This window comes from Rhinopithecus bieti, unplaced genomic scaffold (assembly GCF_001698545.2).
Source record: "Rhinopithecus bieti isolate Rb0 unplaced genomic scaffold, ASM169854v2 scaffold_22670, whole genome shotgun sequence".
In the NCBI taxonomy this organism is placed as follows: Eukaryota; Metazoa; Chordata; class Mammalia; order Primates; family Cercopithecidae; genus Rhinopithecus; species Rhinopithecus bieti.
Window position 1 is genome coordinate 511,261 of NW_016810753.1, and position 16,574 is coordinate 527,834.

Consider the following 16,574-nt stretch of genomic DNA (forward strand, 5'->3'; position numbering starts at 1 on the left):
TTTTTTTTTTTTTTTTTTTTTTTTTTTTTTTGATCTCTGCTGCTGAGATTGGATAATTTCTATTGATCTATCTTCAAGTTCACTGACTCATTCCTTTTATTGTCTCCATTCTGCTATTGAGTCCATCCAGTGAGGACTTTAAATTTTTGGTTATTGTTTTTAGTTAGAAAATTCTCATTTGATTCTTCTTTGATATATTCTCCTTTTTTACTGATACATTCTATTGTAATACTTGTTTCAAGAGTGTTAGTGATTGTTTTTAGCATTTTTATAATAGCACTTTGAAGTCTTTGTCAGATAATTCCAACATGTGTCATTTTATTTATTGTCCTCTGTTGATTGTTTTTTTTCATGTCAGCTGAGATTTTATGGTTGCTTTTGCCAAGTAATTTTGAATTGTATCCTGGTCATTTAAAATATTGCATTATAAGACCCTGTCTTGTTAAATACTACAGAGAATATTGATATTTTTGTTTTAGCAAGCAATCATGCTGATTAGGTTCAGGCTGCGGGTTGGAATTGTAATTTCAGTGTCATATTAGTTTCACAGGTTTTGCAGTGCTATGTGCATCTATCTGGTGTGTCCTTCCCCAGGGGTCAGTCTGGGATGTGAGCAGGGATACATTTGTTACCTCAGTTCTTCAATTCTGTGGCATGCTATTGGGATCGGTTCCATGCATACACAGGTTGGGGGTGAGGCCAGGAGTTCATAAACAGTTTTATGGAGTAACTTTACTAAGCTCTTCTTGATTCATTCTCTCCCCAGTACTTTCTGGTTCCCTGGGTTTCCCATTTTCTGTCTGGCCTAAAACTGCCTAGTTCCATGATTATGCAACATCCAGGCCAAACACTAGGAGAACAGAGAAAGAATAGAGCTCTGGCTTCAGGCTCCTCTTGCTGACTACTGTTGCTGCCACCTCTGTCCCCACTACCACTGCTGCCATCACAGAATGGCCTGGGACACAAGAGGAGGGAGAAAAAAGAGCAAAACAATCTTGAGGGGGTTTCATCTCCTCTCTAGGGTTTTGGGGATTTCCCTTCTCAAACTGGGTTTCTCCTAGAGCTTTTGGGGTTTGGGTTTGTTGCATCCAGGCTGAGAAAGAAGTGGTAAACTCACTGCCAGTTCAGTGGTGCTTTGAATTCAGTGTTGTCTCCTATTTACCTGTTGCTGTTTGCTTTTCAGTGTTCTCAAATAGCTGCGCTGTGGATTTGCATCCAAAGGGAGAGAAAGAGTGTCATGTGTTTTCTCTGTCTTACTCAGAACTGGAATCTCTGATTGATATAATTTAAAATTTTTATTTTTGAATTAACTCATCCTTATATACAGAACAACAGCTGATGTTATTAATAAGAATCAGGTAAATGGCCAAACCACGTAGTTTTCAATTGGGTTTGTTTATGTCTACATTTATGTCAGCTACACATGATACTATTTTGGTATCTTCCTTTGATCACATAACTGTCACTGTAGATTTCTATTTGCACCTTCTAACCAGCCTTGTGGATGAAAGTCATCTTCTGATTTATTTGCAACTTGTGGGTGATTTCCTGGGAGCACAGCCTCTGCACACCATCTCATGGCAGGGCTGCTCAGGGGCAGTGAGTCTGGATGTAGTCAGCTGACCTGTTTGATGCAGTTCTGAGAAAAATGAGGTAGGAATCCTCACTGAAGACCCCGATGTTGAGTGTACCTTCAGTGTAAGTTTATGCATACTTCAGACATAATTGAACTACAGCTGACATTTTTAAGCAATAGTCTTTTGAACACATCAAGTTGGATGCAGTTTCAGAACAAATTGACATGCAGCTCTTCCGAGTTGCAAATCTTTGCAGAAATCACACCTGATGCAGTTGAACTGCCAGCTGTTCTCTGGCATACTCAGGAAGTGGGAGAGGATCTCAGTGGAGGTGCAAATGCATTCGTATATAATTCAGAGTTCATGTTAATGTTGAGTTACCCCTGTGACCTATCATGAGTGATTGGTTAAAAAATGTTGAGCCTCTTAACTAAGGAGACAATAATCCAGCCTTGGTTGCTGTGATCAAAGTCAGCTGAAGCCATCCTGGTTCCAACCTCATGATGGGGAATCTGGCTTCATGTGTACTCCTGTAGCAGCCCCTTAATTTCACTAAGCCTTGGTTACCTTATAAATAAAACATGATATATACTTACCTTGTAAGGTAGGCCATTGAGAAGATTAAATGAGAAAACATATAGGAAACAGCCTTCTGAAATGTAAAGTGCCATACAAGTGTTTATTACAAGAAATTTTAAACTAACAAAGATAACAATAGGAGGCGATGGTAAATTAAGAGAAGCAAGTCTAATAGTAGAATCAAAGCCTTCTCTTCTCTGCCTTTCAGGACATAGACTCATTTTGTTAGAGGGACTGAATTGTAAGGTCTCTGGGTGCCATAGCTGGATAAATCCCTACCTGAGCCTATTCTAGCCCTGAGAGTTTATGATTCTGCAAATAGGTGCTACAGAGTCAGGCATGCCCAAGTGTTTTTCTCACAGGACTGTGGCGATTAGCATGGGCACACTTCCTGGGGTTATTAATGCCTCTCTCCCAGGTCCCCAGGCACCTTCTTGGCATCCTTCTGTCCATATGAAAGAGATCATGTTGGGCTCAGAGCCCCAGAAACAGATTTCCAGTTGCTAGCCAGGCCCTCTGAGTCCCAGCACAGAAAACGTAGTTTTGCTTTAATTGGAAAGTTCAGGTTCCCAGACACAAACCCTCCTGAGAGAGCTGCAGGAGGCATCCTGCCCTGAGCTGGCCGTCTCCTGCCCCAGCGGACTGCCTTGTCCCTTCCCCAAGGACCACCAGTGTCCTGCCTCTTTCCCCTTGGTCAGCAGTACTCTGTGGGGGAGGTTAGGCATGGGGGTTGCAGACAAGCCCAGGGGACACCCTCCCCAGTGCCTTAGGCAGCCACAGCACCATGCAGGCCTGATACTCAGGGTGCCCATCTAACAGGGCATGAATCAGGATGGGTCAGCTGACCACTGTCTTCTCCCTCCTGCCCTTGCAGATCACCTCCAATGAGAAGCACTTGGAGAGCCTCAAGAATGCGGGCAGCCTCCTGCGGGCTCTGGAGCAGCTGGCCCCCAGGAGTGGGTAAGCGGGGCCGGGAAGATCAGCAGAGTCTGCTCCGGATCAGCACACACTCTCAGCCATTCCTTTCTTCACTACCCCCACCCATCTCCCTCCACACCAGGGACCACCACCTTCCAGCCCATCACTGTCCACTGAGATCCTTCCCACTATGGGAGGGGAAGCTCTACCACTCCACCCACCGGGAATCCCCAGTTATGGTGGGGAAGGTGGGGGCACAGGAATCCACAGGGGGAGAGAAAGTCTTACTCATGCCAGGGGAAACAATATTCCCACCTTGAGGCACCTAAGGAGGTTGAGTGGATGACCAAGTGGGAGATATAAGGAACCTCATGATAAAGGCAGCCCCTGGCCTGTGCACACGTGCCCCCATCAGTAGCTCAGGCAGAGGCATCCTCATCACCACCTTGTAGAGGACTCAAGGCCCAGGCAGGGCTGGGGCAAACGTGACAGCTTAGCCTGCTCTGCCGCACCAGGCTACCTTCCTCAGCCAGAAGTTCCGAGGGACCACATACAACTGCGTATTTGACACCCAGAAGCTGACAGCATGGGGTTAGGCCAGCCTCCCAGTCCTTGGCTGTACAGTCGGTGTGTCTAGAACATCCTAGAAGTAAGTTCCACAGACAGGGGATAGGCCTATCACCCAGGAGCATGTTACATGCTGTAAAAGCAGAAGGAGCCAGCATCCCAGCCAGCCCCACAGAGACGCTGATGCTCAGTGGAGCATTTCCCCACCCTAGGGAGAAGGACCCGCCTCCTATGGGGTGCTTGACCTTCACTGGACCTGGAATGCTGTCTGCCATTTCCTGGTAGATTCTGTTTTTAGAACTACATGTTTCTATGAAGTCTGCTTCCTGGTGTGCTTTGGGTTTGTTATTAATCTGAAGAAAAATAAGTGGCTAAAGCATTGCTAAGAAGGTGAATTTGCAGAGAAGGCTCAATTCCAATCAGCCTTGTGCATTTAATCCTGGATAGGTGAGAGGGGAGGATACCATCCTTTTTAGCCTAACCCTACGCCTTTTGTCTTCAGCATAAACCATAGAAGTAAGTTCTTATTCATGGTTTTCTGTAAGGTGAGGGGCAGGAGAGACTGACTTTGCTGCAAGAAGCCCCTTCACACCTTGCTGAGCCCCTGCCATGTAAGGTGTGAACAGTGACTCCCTGGACTGACCTATAAGCCTCATGTAAGACCGTTTTGAGGAGCACATGTCATCGGATCCTGACCTTGTGCAAAATGCCATTATGAAGCCAGCTACACAGATTTATGCTGAGGGCACAGAGAAAGCCACAGAGGAGTGGAGTTTGACAGACAGCTCTGGAGAGCTCCTTTGCTCTAGGCACCTGCGCTATGGGACTCCTCATAGTAGGGACCTACAACTGCCTTTTAGCCAAAAATAGCACATCCTCATGCTGGACCCAAATTTGGACCAAATGTGTCAAAACAAGGTTCAGTGGTCCATGAGGCTGGTGGTCTGTCCCGTACCCACACCCAGTACTCCAGCAGCTAAAACGTCTACACCAGACAGATCTTGTGTTGGGCAGGGAAGTTGCTCCTGGAAAGTTCTCGTTTGGACTTTGTTCAGATGGCCTAACCAGAAAGGGTTTTCTTGTCAACCAAGAATGAGTGGATGGCATTCTCAGTTCCGATGCTGCTCTGCCAGTAGTTCCTGTCCTTTCCAGCCTCACTGGGCCTGCTGCGTGCGGGTGGGCAGCATGGCCCCACTAGTCTAGCCTAGACTCAGCCAGGGGCGGGCCAAGTTCAAACACATTCCTTCTGTCACACAGGGGCTTTGATGCGCAGAGCAGGAATGCATGGCACGGTCTCCTGGTCACAGCCCCATCCCACTGCCACCCGCATCTTTTATGCAGCGCCCCCACCCATTTATTTGGTACCAGCTCTATTTATGTGCAGTCAAGAGTGTGCCACGAGCTAATTTTACACTTCAAGGGTCACTGGTTTCAGTCTTTTCTTTGCTAACAGTTGTTAAACATAGGTTTAAATGTGTCTCAAACAATTTGCTCCAGTAACAAAGTTCCCATTTTAAGCTCTTAATTGCACATTCACACCTCTAAGAGTAAGAAAGCTGAATGGCTGGAAAGGGCAACGGAGCAGGGAGGGTCAGTGTGTGGAGTGGGTCTGGGACACATGAGTCAGCTCCAGGCAGGAGCCGGGCAGGCCCACTGAGGGCCCCAGGCCTGGTAGAGTCTGGCTGCCTACAGCTCAGTGGCAGTGTTTCTGGCAGTGGTGGCTCAGATAGTGACTGGTGGCTGGGGCTGGGAGCTCAGAAATAGCTCAGGGGTGCTGGCATGGCCAATTCTGAACCCCACCAGGACTGTGGGCCAGGCTTTCCTGCTTCTGCTTTCCAAGAGGATGCTGCAGCTGGTCCATCAGATACTCGGGTACAAAAGAGACTGGCCCCTTTGAAGGGGGGTGGGCATTTTACCTTAAAGATGCCTATTAAGTGTACCTACTTTGGTTTTTCTTACAGTTCATTTGCTGACAGCGTGGTGGCTCCCTTGGCCCTGGAAATCCTCCAAGCTGTTGGACACTAGGCAAGAAAGTGCTTCGCACAAGCCCACCCTGTGACCCCAGCCCTCGGATGCACAAGCGAGGTCAGCTCCCAGACACCTTTGCCACATCCCCTCACAGCTGTATTTGGACCTAATAAAGTCAGCTGAACCCAGAACCTGGTGGCCCAAGTGCTCACTAACCCCAGGGCCTAGAAAACTAACTCAGAATGGACTTCCTCGGTTCCTGTGGAATGCATCTGGGAAGCCCAGGTTTGTTAGCTGTTCTCAGAAATGTCCTTTCCCTCTCTGTGTGGGCCAGGTGGGCTAAGGTTAGCACTGCCTGTGGTAGTAAAGCAGTGGATGCGAAGCACGTCCTCAGCCTGCCAGCATCTGTGAGCATCTCTCCTCTCCTCAGAGAAGAGCGGAAGGGCGGACCAGGCAGGAATGCTCTCCCAGCCACAGCTCCAGAGTAAGCCTTTGGAAGCTAATCTCTGAGCCTCTTGTCTTCCCCGCTTTTACTTGCCTGGCTTTTGTTCATTTCAGGAGCAAACTGATTCCAAGAATCCTGGGGAGGGCTAGGTAAGACTCTCTGACCAGCACAGATAGTGAAAAGTTTGCCTAAAGGAATGCAAAATGCTCAAGAACACTGGCTTCCTTGAAGTTTTTCCCATCTAGATGGGATGATGGCATCAGGGTAGAATCATTTCCCCCAACTTCTGCCACTTGATCCCATATCTGCCTCATGTTCCCTCTCACATATGCCTTAGAACCTCCTATGTAAGAGTCAGTCAAGCCCATGGCAATATTTGGTGGATACTGTGGAAGTACGTTGGGACTGCTGTACTGGGCAGGCTTACTCCTGAATCTGGACTGGGTAGGTAGGGGTGGGCCCTGGGCAGCTCTGACCAGATGGGTAAGTTGAGGTAATGCCTTGGCCTTTCTGGGGCCTCATTTTCCTCATCTGCAAAATGAAAAGGCTACACTGAATCAGTGGCTGCCAACCCTTTTCCCAGCTCCAGTGCTCTGGTGCTGCTGCTTAGGGGATTTGCCTTCTAACACTGCCCAGATGGATTCTGTCCCAGGCAGTGGCCACGTTGGCCCACGTTGGCCCACAGTTGGCCCCATCTACTGCATCTCAGGAAGCCGGTCATGCTGTCATCAACAGCCCCTCTGACACAGTAATCTGGGTAGTTTGACAGTTTCCATTTGACATTACCTTTGATGCAGTTGTGCACAGAACTGTTGTTTTCATTGTAAAGCATTTCATTGCAGCCCAGCCAGAAGCATCCTCATCAGCACCTCATTACTTAATGAGGTTCTCAGGTCAGTTCTGTGAACACAGGGCAGACATCATCCCTGTGTTATAGTTCAGATATGGTTTCATTGCTTTACAATGAAAACAGTTCTCTGCACAACTGCACCAAAGGGAATGTCAATTACCTTATGTAATCCCCACCACAACCTGCAAAGCAAGCCGCCTTAGTTTCATTTCATTGATGAGAAGACTCAGAGGAGCCGTTTTCACTTGCCCAAGGCCCCACAGCTTGGCTGAACCCAGGACTCTGACTCTATACCCTGTGTTCATCCCCTAATGGGGTGCACAAAGCTTGGGCTGTGACTAATTGGGATATGAGAGTGTGCCCTCCAAGAGCATGACCCAGGAACAGACAGCTTCATTGGACCTCGCATAGCCTACTTATTGCCCATGGTGGGGAGGCTTCACGATTTAAGTCCTCCTGGGCGGTGTGCTCATCTCCAGCTGTGTGTGCCCATGTGGCCCTGGCCTGGTTGGTTTTGCCTGCATTTCTGGGAGTGAGTGGGGAGTACTTGATGGAGCAGCCAGAGGCTTGGTTCTCGGCTCCAGTGGCTTTGCCTGCTGGATACAGCAACAGGCTCAGGTTTGTTTTCTTTGCCATCTCCCTTTAGTTCTTAGGTGGGGGAACGCCCGTGGGGTTCTGGGTCTGGAGTCCTGTCAAGGTATTTCGGAGCAATGGAAGATTCTTCTTCCTTTTCCTCTTTTCACTTGAGCAAGGAGGAGCCTTTGCTGTTTAACAGAGAAGAGGAAACTCTTACTATTCCAGAGCCATTTTGTTCAGTGGACCACTCCTGGCCCTGGGCCCCAGTGTTGCCTATCTGGGGAAAAGCTTATCTGGATCAGCAAGGACAAGGAGATGATGGTCCCAAGCAGAGCTCACTGCCCTGCCAAACGTGCCGGGTCACTAAAGTTAGTCCATGCCAAGCCTTGGTACCCTGGTGAGGCTGTGTCCTGGAAGAAAGGTGCCTATGGAAAGCAGCAGCCTAGGTCCCTTTGAGTTCAGAGGTAGGGGATATGAGCAGCCTGGTTGGGCAGAGGGCAGCTTGTAGTAGTAACCCTTCCCTGCCCTCCCCAGGCCTGTACCTTAGTATTTGGCATGCCTAAGTGGCTCCACTCTGAGAGCAGAGCTGGCCCCTCAGCTCTTAGGATTCTGGCAGTGGCAAGGGGCCCACCCCTCCTAGCCCTCTCCTTCCCTCCATCCCCAAGCGTCAGCTATTTGCTAATTAGCTACAATCCACTGGCTGTCTTCAGGGATAAATGGTGTCACTGAAGTCACAGAGGTGAGAGGCAAAGGTGACAAGCAATAGGGCACAGAGGAGGCTCAGGTGAGTGGCTGCACACAGGACTATTCCTCTCCCTCCACTAACAGCAAGCCCAAAGTTCCAAGACCTTGCCTTAACTTACAGCCGAGTGTGCATCCCCATTAAGCTGTCCCTCTGTGAAGCACCATTTGGGGCAACTGTGGTCACAGGTGCCCTGAAAGGTGCTGATAATCACTCGTGGCACTTGAGTCAGTGGAATGCAGCAACAATTTACTCTTGTGGTTCTTTGCAGTTTATCTTTTCAAGTTTCTCCTATTAGCTAATGAGGTTCTCAGGTCGGTTCTGTGAACACAGGGCAGCCATCATCCCTGTGCTATAGTTGAGAAAATGGGGGCTCTGGTGGCTAAGGCTCTTGTACAAGGTGATGTGAGAGGAATCTCGCTCACCAGGTCTCTCCTGTCTCCATCTGAAGCAAGATGCCCTTTTTCTTTCCCCGGCAACAGAAAAATGCAATGTAGAATATAATCGTATACATACAGGGGCTACGGTAGCAAGTGGTATGGCTACAAGAAAGCTACAAGAGGCTTGGCCTCCTGGGAGAGCTGTCTGGAGTGGGGTTGGGGGAGACTAGGCAAAGCTAGGCAGCCTTGGCCTCAGGCTTCAGTGCGGTTGAGAAGTGGTGTGTGGGAGCAAGAAGCTGGGCCTAGAATGAGGAGCTTTAAACTGGCCCTTAAAGTCCAGCCTCTGGCCTGTCCCATCAGAGGCTTGATGTTGAGGCAGTGGACAAATGCATTAAGGGTTTTAATGATTACATTTGAATGGTAATATCCAATCCAGAAGCCTGGCACCAATGAAGCCTGGTGAAAACACCCAAAAGATAAACAGCAGAGTCTCTCCCTCACACGCTGTTAGTCCTCTCCCTATCTCCTCCTCCAAGGTGCCCATTGCCACCAGGGTCTTTGTGTGCATCCAGGGATGGTCTATGCATGTCTTCACAGATTCTGCACCCACCCCTTTTTACCTGTATGTGAGCAGCTGTCAACTCTGCTCCTTGCTTTTTCTCCTAATAATGTATTTCGAAGACCGTTTTATACCAAAACACAGCTTTATGTGCCGTTTTTCCCCCCTTTTGACTGCAGAGTGGTCCACCAAATAGATGCATCAACATTTGCTTAACTAGTTAGGTTCCCTTTTGATAGCTATTTGGGTTGCTATCTCTGATAGTGCTGCAATGAATTCCTTGTACATACTTGGGAGTATACCTCAAATAATTCTGAATAGAACTGCTTTGTCACAGAGTGGCTCTCAGTCGTACCTAACATGGAAATGACGTTTATGGACACACAGACCTTTCCCTATTCATGCCCAAACCTACCTTGGAAGTATATATGGGTGGAGTTTCTCCTTTGCCTTCCTGCATACCCCTATACCTGTTATGACCTTCCCCCACAACCTGAACTCTGAAACTTGTCACTTCCTTCTACGTTTACTGGAGTCTGAAGCGGTGGAATGGATACTATACAAAATTCCACATAGGAGGCCATGATACCATAATTTCACTTCGGTGGGTGATCTGCTCAAGGCAAGGAAAGGCAGGTTCTCACTTAATAGAACTGCAGATCAATTTAGCATTCTTTGCTTTATAAACAAAACAGCACAATTCACATCTTTTTATTATAGCAACCAAGAGTTAGAGTGTATTTATCTTAAGAGCTTTCATTATTAAGGATTCAGATCATCAGATTTCAAAGCTTCATGTCTGTAAGATCTGCCCCAACATAGAAAAGCTTCCTTCTTAGATTCAATGGTGGTTGCTGCAATGGGATCAAATGTCTTAACTCTCAAGGCTGAATCATTAACTACAGCACAACTGAAGAAAGAAAACTTAACACTGGAAAGCCCTCCTATTCTCAACGGCCATGTTCACTTTGTCATTTTCACCTCCTGTACCCAAAAATGCAAGTGGGCAGCATTTCATTTAGGCCTTTTCCTCCCCACCACTATTTCTGGTATTGAAAACTTGACCTCACTTTCTTCACCACCATTTACTGGAAAGGTTAGGCACCTTGCCAGCGTCCTGTGCACCTCCCTCTCCAGGTAACCATTATTCCGATTTCTAGTCAGCTAATCATCTCCTCGCTCCATCCGTGGATATTTTCCTTAAAATAGCTTGTCCCTTTTTTGAATCAATGAAGATCAGTGGAGTTCTAAAGCATGCATCTGTGACTTTTGTTCAGTATTATGTGAAATATATGCATACTATACTGATACCCACATCACCGAAGCTGTAGTTTTTCACTCCAGTGTCTCTTGTGTGAACAGAGATTGTTGGACACATGGGCGTCCAGGATAGACTGTCAACATTGTGGCCCACCAAGCCTTACTGACGCTTGAGGCGAAAGAAACAATCAATCAGTAATACTGCCTTTATTTAAAATCTTGATATTTTGTTGGGTCATGGGTGTTTTTCTGTATTTTTTATTCCAATGGCTGTTTCACACCTTTATGAAAAAGTCACTCTCCCACACTGATCTCCAACGCTGTCTCTGAAGAGTCTTCAAATGCCTGTTATTCTGTGTTAATGTATTAATCTGTGTTTATATCCCTAGTCCTGTCGGGGTTAACTTAACTTTAGCTTATATATTAGTTAGGCCTTGACAGCTGCTAGAGCAAATACTCCTATTATTTTTCCTAAGCGTCTTGGCTATTATTCACCTTTGGTATTTCCAGAATCACCTTGCTGAACTGGATTAACTCTCACATTAAAAGTTTTAAACTTCAAAATACAATGAATTAGCAAAGCTCTGAAAATGTTTTCTGGTTTTAAAAAGTTCTGTAAATGAAACACCCTGCGGTGGCTCTTTATGTTGAAAGCTGAATTCACTGAAGATCTTCACAGTGTTAACCTACCAATAGCCCTAGGCTTCTTGAAATACTGGCTGGTTTGGTTTATCACACATGAGACAGAACCTGAGACCTACCACCCCATCAGCTATGTGAATGTTTCTTTTCAAACCCTAATTACATTTTCGACCACAATGAAGAATTTATTTTTGCAAAGCAAGGGCATTCACAAAAGGCCTCCCCAGATGAAGCTGATTTTAATGAAAAGAACTGAATGTATGTTTTCTCATAATTAATAGTCACTATCAAAATAAAACAGTAAATCAGAAACAGCTCTCCCTAAAGACAAAACACTCACTTTTTATAAGACCAAAACAAGTCTTAACAGGTCTACCTGAAGAGATGAACTAAGCTTGTCAGACCTACCACCAGGATGATAGGATCATCTGGCAGATAGTGTGGAAGGCTCATTCTGGTTCTGAATGTGTTCAGATACACATCAACACTTAAACCTATTTAATTATTAGTTCAAAGTAGAGTTGTTGAAGGAATTCCCCTCTCCCAATGAGTCACACTTCTGTGAAGGTGATTCAAATCCAAATCCAGGTAGTTAATATTTCATTACCTTAATGGAATCAAACCATCTGAGAGACTGGGGTAGAGATGATAGATAGATAGTCTGTTGGCTTTCTCCCACAAAAGCCCAGAACTAATCACAATGTGCAAGGCTGAAACACTTTTTTGGGGGTGCAATGTAACCCAGGGCCAAATGCTAAAGAAACTTGGCAAATTGCATCTAGAGAAGTAAGGCCCTCTCTATCGCTACAACAAATTACTTCACTATGTATCTTCCTCAGTATAAAGTTGAGTTGGATAAACTTACCACCCTCACCAACCATTTAATGACAAGAAAAAAAAGAGTGACACAATCGAATGAATTAAAAGTTTAATTCTGAACCATTTTTTATAACCGCATTTTCTCTTGAAGCATTGTATCACAGCAGGTTACAACAACTTTGGGATAAAAGGCAACTGGTAAACTGTCCAAAACAAGGTTCCAAATAACACCTCTTACTGATTTACCCTACCCATACATATCCCAAATAAAGTTTTTGATCAAAAACATGAAATAGATCCACCTGCTTATTTTAAGCATATTAAAAGGAAACTAATTGGACCATCTTCCTATTTGTCTATTTTATACAAAAAGGCACACAATGACACTATTATATATATTTTCGAGATTGACGATATGTATTAGAGTGATTATGTCTACACCATTACTCAATTCTTAAAAATTAGAAATTGCTGTAGCAGTATTCACTATAACTTAACACTACGAGAGACTTAAACTAACAGTTACTGCAAAAAAAAAAAAAAAAAAAAAAAAATTAAAGAGCTACTTCAAAGCAAGCAAAGTCAGTACCATTACAGATATTTAAAAAAAAAAAAATTTAACAAGCAAGGCTAGGGTTTGATAAATTCCATCTTGTGATCCATTCTTGTGCATTCTTCACTTCTTGAGTCACTCCCAAAATCCATTTGTATTGTTACTCCTCGACCAAAAAGGACCAGAACAAAAAGTTTACTTCAATTGTTCCCATAGGAAACTCAGCTTGGTTAGTGTGTCAGGCACTTTCTGAGATACCAGCCCACCCCTCGAGCCCTCTCAGCAACTCTACAGGCCAATCACAATGCAAGTTCAGACAATACAGCTGTATAAAGAGAGAAAGGCTGCTATTAATGTTTAAAACAGCAAATGTTACTCATTTGAGTATTAAGTTGCAAAAGCTGTGGCAAAAAACATTAAAGTTAATAACTTCCACACATGATCACATAACAACCAGAAATCTGAGAACATTCCGATGTTCCAAGACATCTCCTTTCAAAGTATATACCTGTTTTTGTGGCAGATTTACAAATAGCCTAAACCACTCCCACCCTACCAACCAAGTCTTTCTGAAGTTCTGTAGGCAGAGTAAAAGTATTTTACCCAAACTGGCTTTTTAAAACTTCTTACCTAAAGGATGATTTACAGGTCAGTATCAAACCAGGCCAGCTGATTGCTATCACCTGGAGGCAGCCCATCCATGAGGTCCTGGGCATGCCCCAGATCTGGCAGCCCATCAACTGGATAGTCAGCACCAGGGTGGTGGCCACCCATCTCATGTTCCATCATGGGGTCCATACCCAAGGCATCCTGGCCATATCCACCAGAGTGAAAAGAACGATAGCTAGGATCTAGAAGAGTCAGGGTGTCAACAAAATAGGCAAGAAGGAAGGCAAAAGAGAGAGGAGAGAAACAAACATGGACGTTAACACTGAGGTTAGGGCATCCAAAGTTCAGCAGCAAACTTGTCAGAAAACAATGCTTTCTAGCCTCCTCAACTTCTAGCTTTCTTTAGCCAAGCAATTACTCAGTGCCAAACCACCCAAGAGACTACACAAATAACATCTGTTTCCATCAGAGAGGAACACCAGCAGGGCCTAGTCACATCATTAGTCTAACCCTGAACACACTGCATTTACCCCTGTCAGAGACTTGGGGTTCCCAAGGAGGAGAAGCAGGAATCTACTGTGTGACCACTTAGGCAATGAGAACCCATGGGAAGGAAGATTAAGATAATAATGAGGTCTGGCAGGTGTAATCTATCTTGACAAAAAAGTCCAAGTGACACCAACAAAAGTACTAAGGAAAGTTAAGGCACTATTTCAACGAAACCTCAACATATTTTATCTTAGGGTTGACACGTTATTTGTCAGAGTAAGAATCCACGCTTTAGTGGTTTCATAATTAGGTAGAAGCAGATAAGGTTATAAATGTAAGACAGTTAAAACTGTTAGTGGTCTACCCTATCCTCTATGTTCATTACCCAGATTTGAATTAGCTTTTCAAGAAAACCCCGATAATGCAACTACGTAAAAACCCACCCCAGATCTGAGCCTAGAGACAGGAGTTTTCCTGTCTTCCTTGGGTAGCTTGTAGACAAAAGGTATTATGAGTCCTCTGGCCAAAGAGAGAATAAAAAGCCAGGTAAACTGTAACATCCTACACTGCAGAGGCCTGGTAGTAGCATGTATTTGTTGGTGGTGTAATCCTACTGCTATTCATCATGTGGCTCTGAATTCCCTGTGCTCCATTAAAGATACTGTTGCTGACTGGAATTTAAGAACTGCTTTTAACTGAAGCCATTACTTCTCTGCCAACACTAGTTTCCCAGATGAGCAAACCAGCTCTTCTGATCAAGTTTTAGAACTTTAGCTTGATCTGAGTTAATCGAGAAATATGAGACGCATACCATCCTGGCGATATCCAAGGGGTTCTCCCTGGGCACCAATATCAAGTCCAAGATCCGCAGTCTAGATAAACAGGCACAAGGCAAGAAAGAATAAAAAGCAAAATGAAAATTCTCAACTTAAAAGTACACTAATTTTTTTAAAGCATACTTTCAGATTACAAAGGAAACAAGTAACTCCAACATTACACAAATACTTAGAAAATGGGAAGTTCTTCAAAACTCCACCCCTCAAAGATACATTTTTTTTTCTCTTTGCACCTCACATTAAAAATACTCACTGACTTGATCTTTCAACAAATACATATTAAGCACCGACTATGTGCTGCCAGGCACTGTTCTACGTGCTAGAGATATAGCAGTTTAAAAAATAAAAAAAAAAAAAAACAGGCAAAATGCCTACCCCCAAACAGGAGCTGCTGACAGGATGTGTTGTATGAAAGAAAAGTTTTAGCCTGAGCAGCTGGACAGACAAAGCTGACATCAAGACAGAGAAGACAGTCAAAACAGGTTTGTGGAAGGGGGTAGGTGGAGAAAGTTAAGGGCTCAAGTTGGAACATGTTAATAAGATGCCTATTAAAAACCCAAGTAACACACTACTCACTGGTAATTTGCTCTGCTTTATTTTTTTTTTTTTGAGTTGGAGTCTGGCTCTGTTGCTGAGTGCAGTCTGTTAACTCCTGGGTTCAAGCAATCCTCCTGTCCCAGCCTCCCCAGTGGCTAGGACTATAGGCATCCATCCCCATGCCCAGCTAATTTTTAAATTTTTTTGTAGAGATGGGGTTTCACTATGTTGCCCAGGCTGATCTTGAACTCCTGGCCTCAAGAGCTGCATCGTTTTAAACCTAATAATCTCTCTTTCCATTCACTCAACAAATATAATCCACTGTATGACTGTGTACCATCAGTGATCACTACAGAGTGGATAAAATAAACTTCCAGGGTGGTTCTAGTTGTATTAGAAACAATGTTTCAAAGGACACCTGTACTGAGGACAAATACTGAAGGCAAATTCATAGCAGAAATTCAAATAGAAAAGTTTTATTAAAGTTTAGTAAAAACTACTTACAAACTGTCCTCTAACAGTGTTTGACACTGCCTCTTTCCTTACATCCTTTTGAAAATCATCTTTAATCTGGTAACGTTTTCATCTTTCTCCCTTACGAATTATAATTTTAAATAGCACAACTTATTTGTAATGATTCTGAACAGGCTCTTTAAAGTTTGTGTTATAGTTCTTCCTTAGGGCAGTTGCTGGACAGCATAAAGAAGAAATACTCAGGCCAGGGAAACATCAATGCAAATGAATGGGTACTAAGTGTTTCGAGAGGAAAGAACGAGCTGCCTTACCCGCTCTAGGAAACTACCAGATAAATAACCGCTCACATTTCCCTACCTCATTCCAAGCCATTGGCTCCGTTCTGAAGAGAGAGCTGGTCAGCTCAACTGAAAGCCGTTTCTTGTAATCTTGTGGCTTGTCCTCAGACATTCGGAACAAAACAGCAGCTGCATACGTCGCTAAGAGACAAGGAAAAAAAGGCCCTTGAGGAAAAACTGAGACTTCAATGTACACATCTGCTAAAGGCTTTGGTTCCTTTTTACTTACCCACACCTTCATTCCTAGAGTGAAGTAACTCTGTCAGAGGAGCTGTGGCTCCCTCAGCTTCAATAGCTTCTGCAGCTTCCTTGTCCTGAGCAAGTTCACAGAGGACCCCTGCAGCTACTCTTTGGATGTTTTCAATGGGAGAATAAAGCAGCTAGGGAGAAAACACAAACAAAACCTAATTAAATCTAAAGCTAAAACATGGCAAGTCCCCCACTGTGGTGCAAACATTCCGAATTCAGAGTGCAAGAGGCATTCACACTGTAGTAAATAATATTCTCTGAATTTTATGTCCTAGGGTGTCTAATACTCTGGAGCATTGGATTTCCAGAATACTTTTTAGCTGTAAACCCTTTCTTCAGAGGCAACTCTAACTGATCTAAGATTTGGAAAATCCAGAATTGATTGGGGGCCTATGCCTCGCCTCTGGCAGCCCAGGTCAGCTCTCCCCTCTAAAACTAGGCACCCGTAAAAGTGAAATGTGAAATCTCCTCCCTCTTCTCGAGTCTCAATGTTTCTCCTACTGACCAAAAAAATGAAGAGAATTTTCATAAAATTAAATGTTGGTGCCCCTATTATGGCCCCTAATTTTCTGAAATTTTATTAGTCATTACAATCTGGAAATTTTAG

At 44.6% G+C, this 16,574-nt stretch overlaps 2 protein-coding genes across 6 annotated transcripts in view; one reads left to right on the forward strand and one right to left on the reverse strand.

The window, feature by feature from the left end:
- Window positions 1-5,995, forward strand: part of LOC108542616 (serine/threonine-protein kinase ULK4) — a 494,918-nt gene extending 488,923 nt beyond the window's left edge. Inside the window, exons 15-16 of the mRNA XM_017892686.1 lie at window positions 3,031-3,116; window positions 5,603-5,995. Of these exons, the coding sequence (XP_017748175.1) occupies window positions 3,031-3,116; window positions 5,603-5,666 (150 nt within the window). The 3' untranslated portion in view covers window positions 5,667-5,995. The remainder of the gene's footprint in view (window positions 1-3,030; window positions 3,117-5,602) is intronic.
- Window positions 5,996-11,974: 5,979 nt separating this feature from the next.
- Window positions 11,975-16,574, reverse strand: part of CTNNB1 (catenin beta 1) — a 41,406-nt gene continuing 36,806 nt past the window's right edge. For 3 of the 5 annotated variants that reach the window (XM_017892688.1, XM_017892690.1, XM_017892692.1), the window contains 4 exons: window positions 15,948-16,098; window positions 15,738-15,859; window positions 14,345-14,405; window positions 11,975-13,286 (listed from right to left, as the gene is read on the reverse strand). In XM_017892688.1, the coding sequence (XP_017748177.1) occupies window positions 13,078-13,286; window positions 14,345-14,405; window positions 15,738-15,859; window positions 15,948-16,098 (543 nt within the window). In that variant the 3' untranslated portion in view covers window positions 11,975-13,077. The remainder of the gene's footprint in view (window positions 13,287-14,344; window positions 14,406-15,737; window positions 15,860-15,947; window positions 16,099-16,574) is intronic. The other 2 variants (XM_017892691.1, XM_017892689.1) reach the window with 2 other exon arrangements.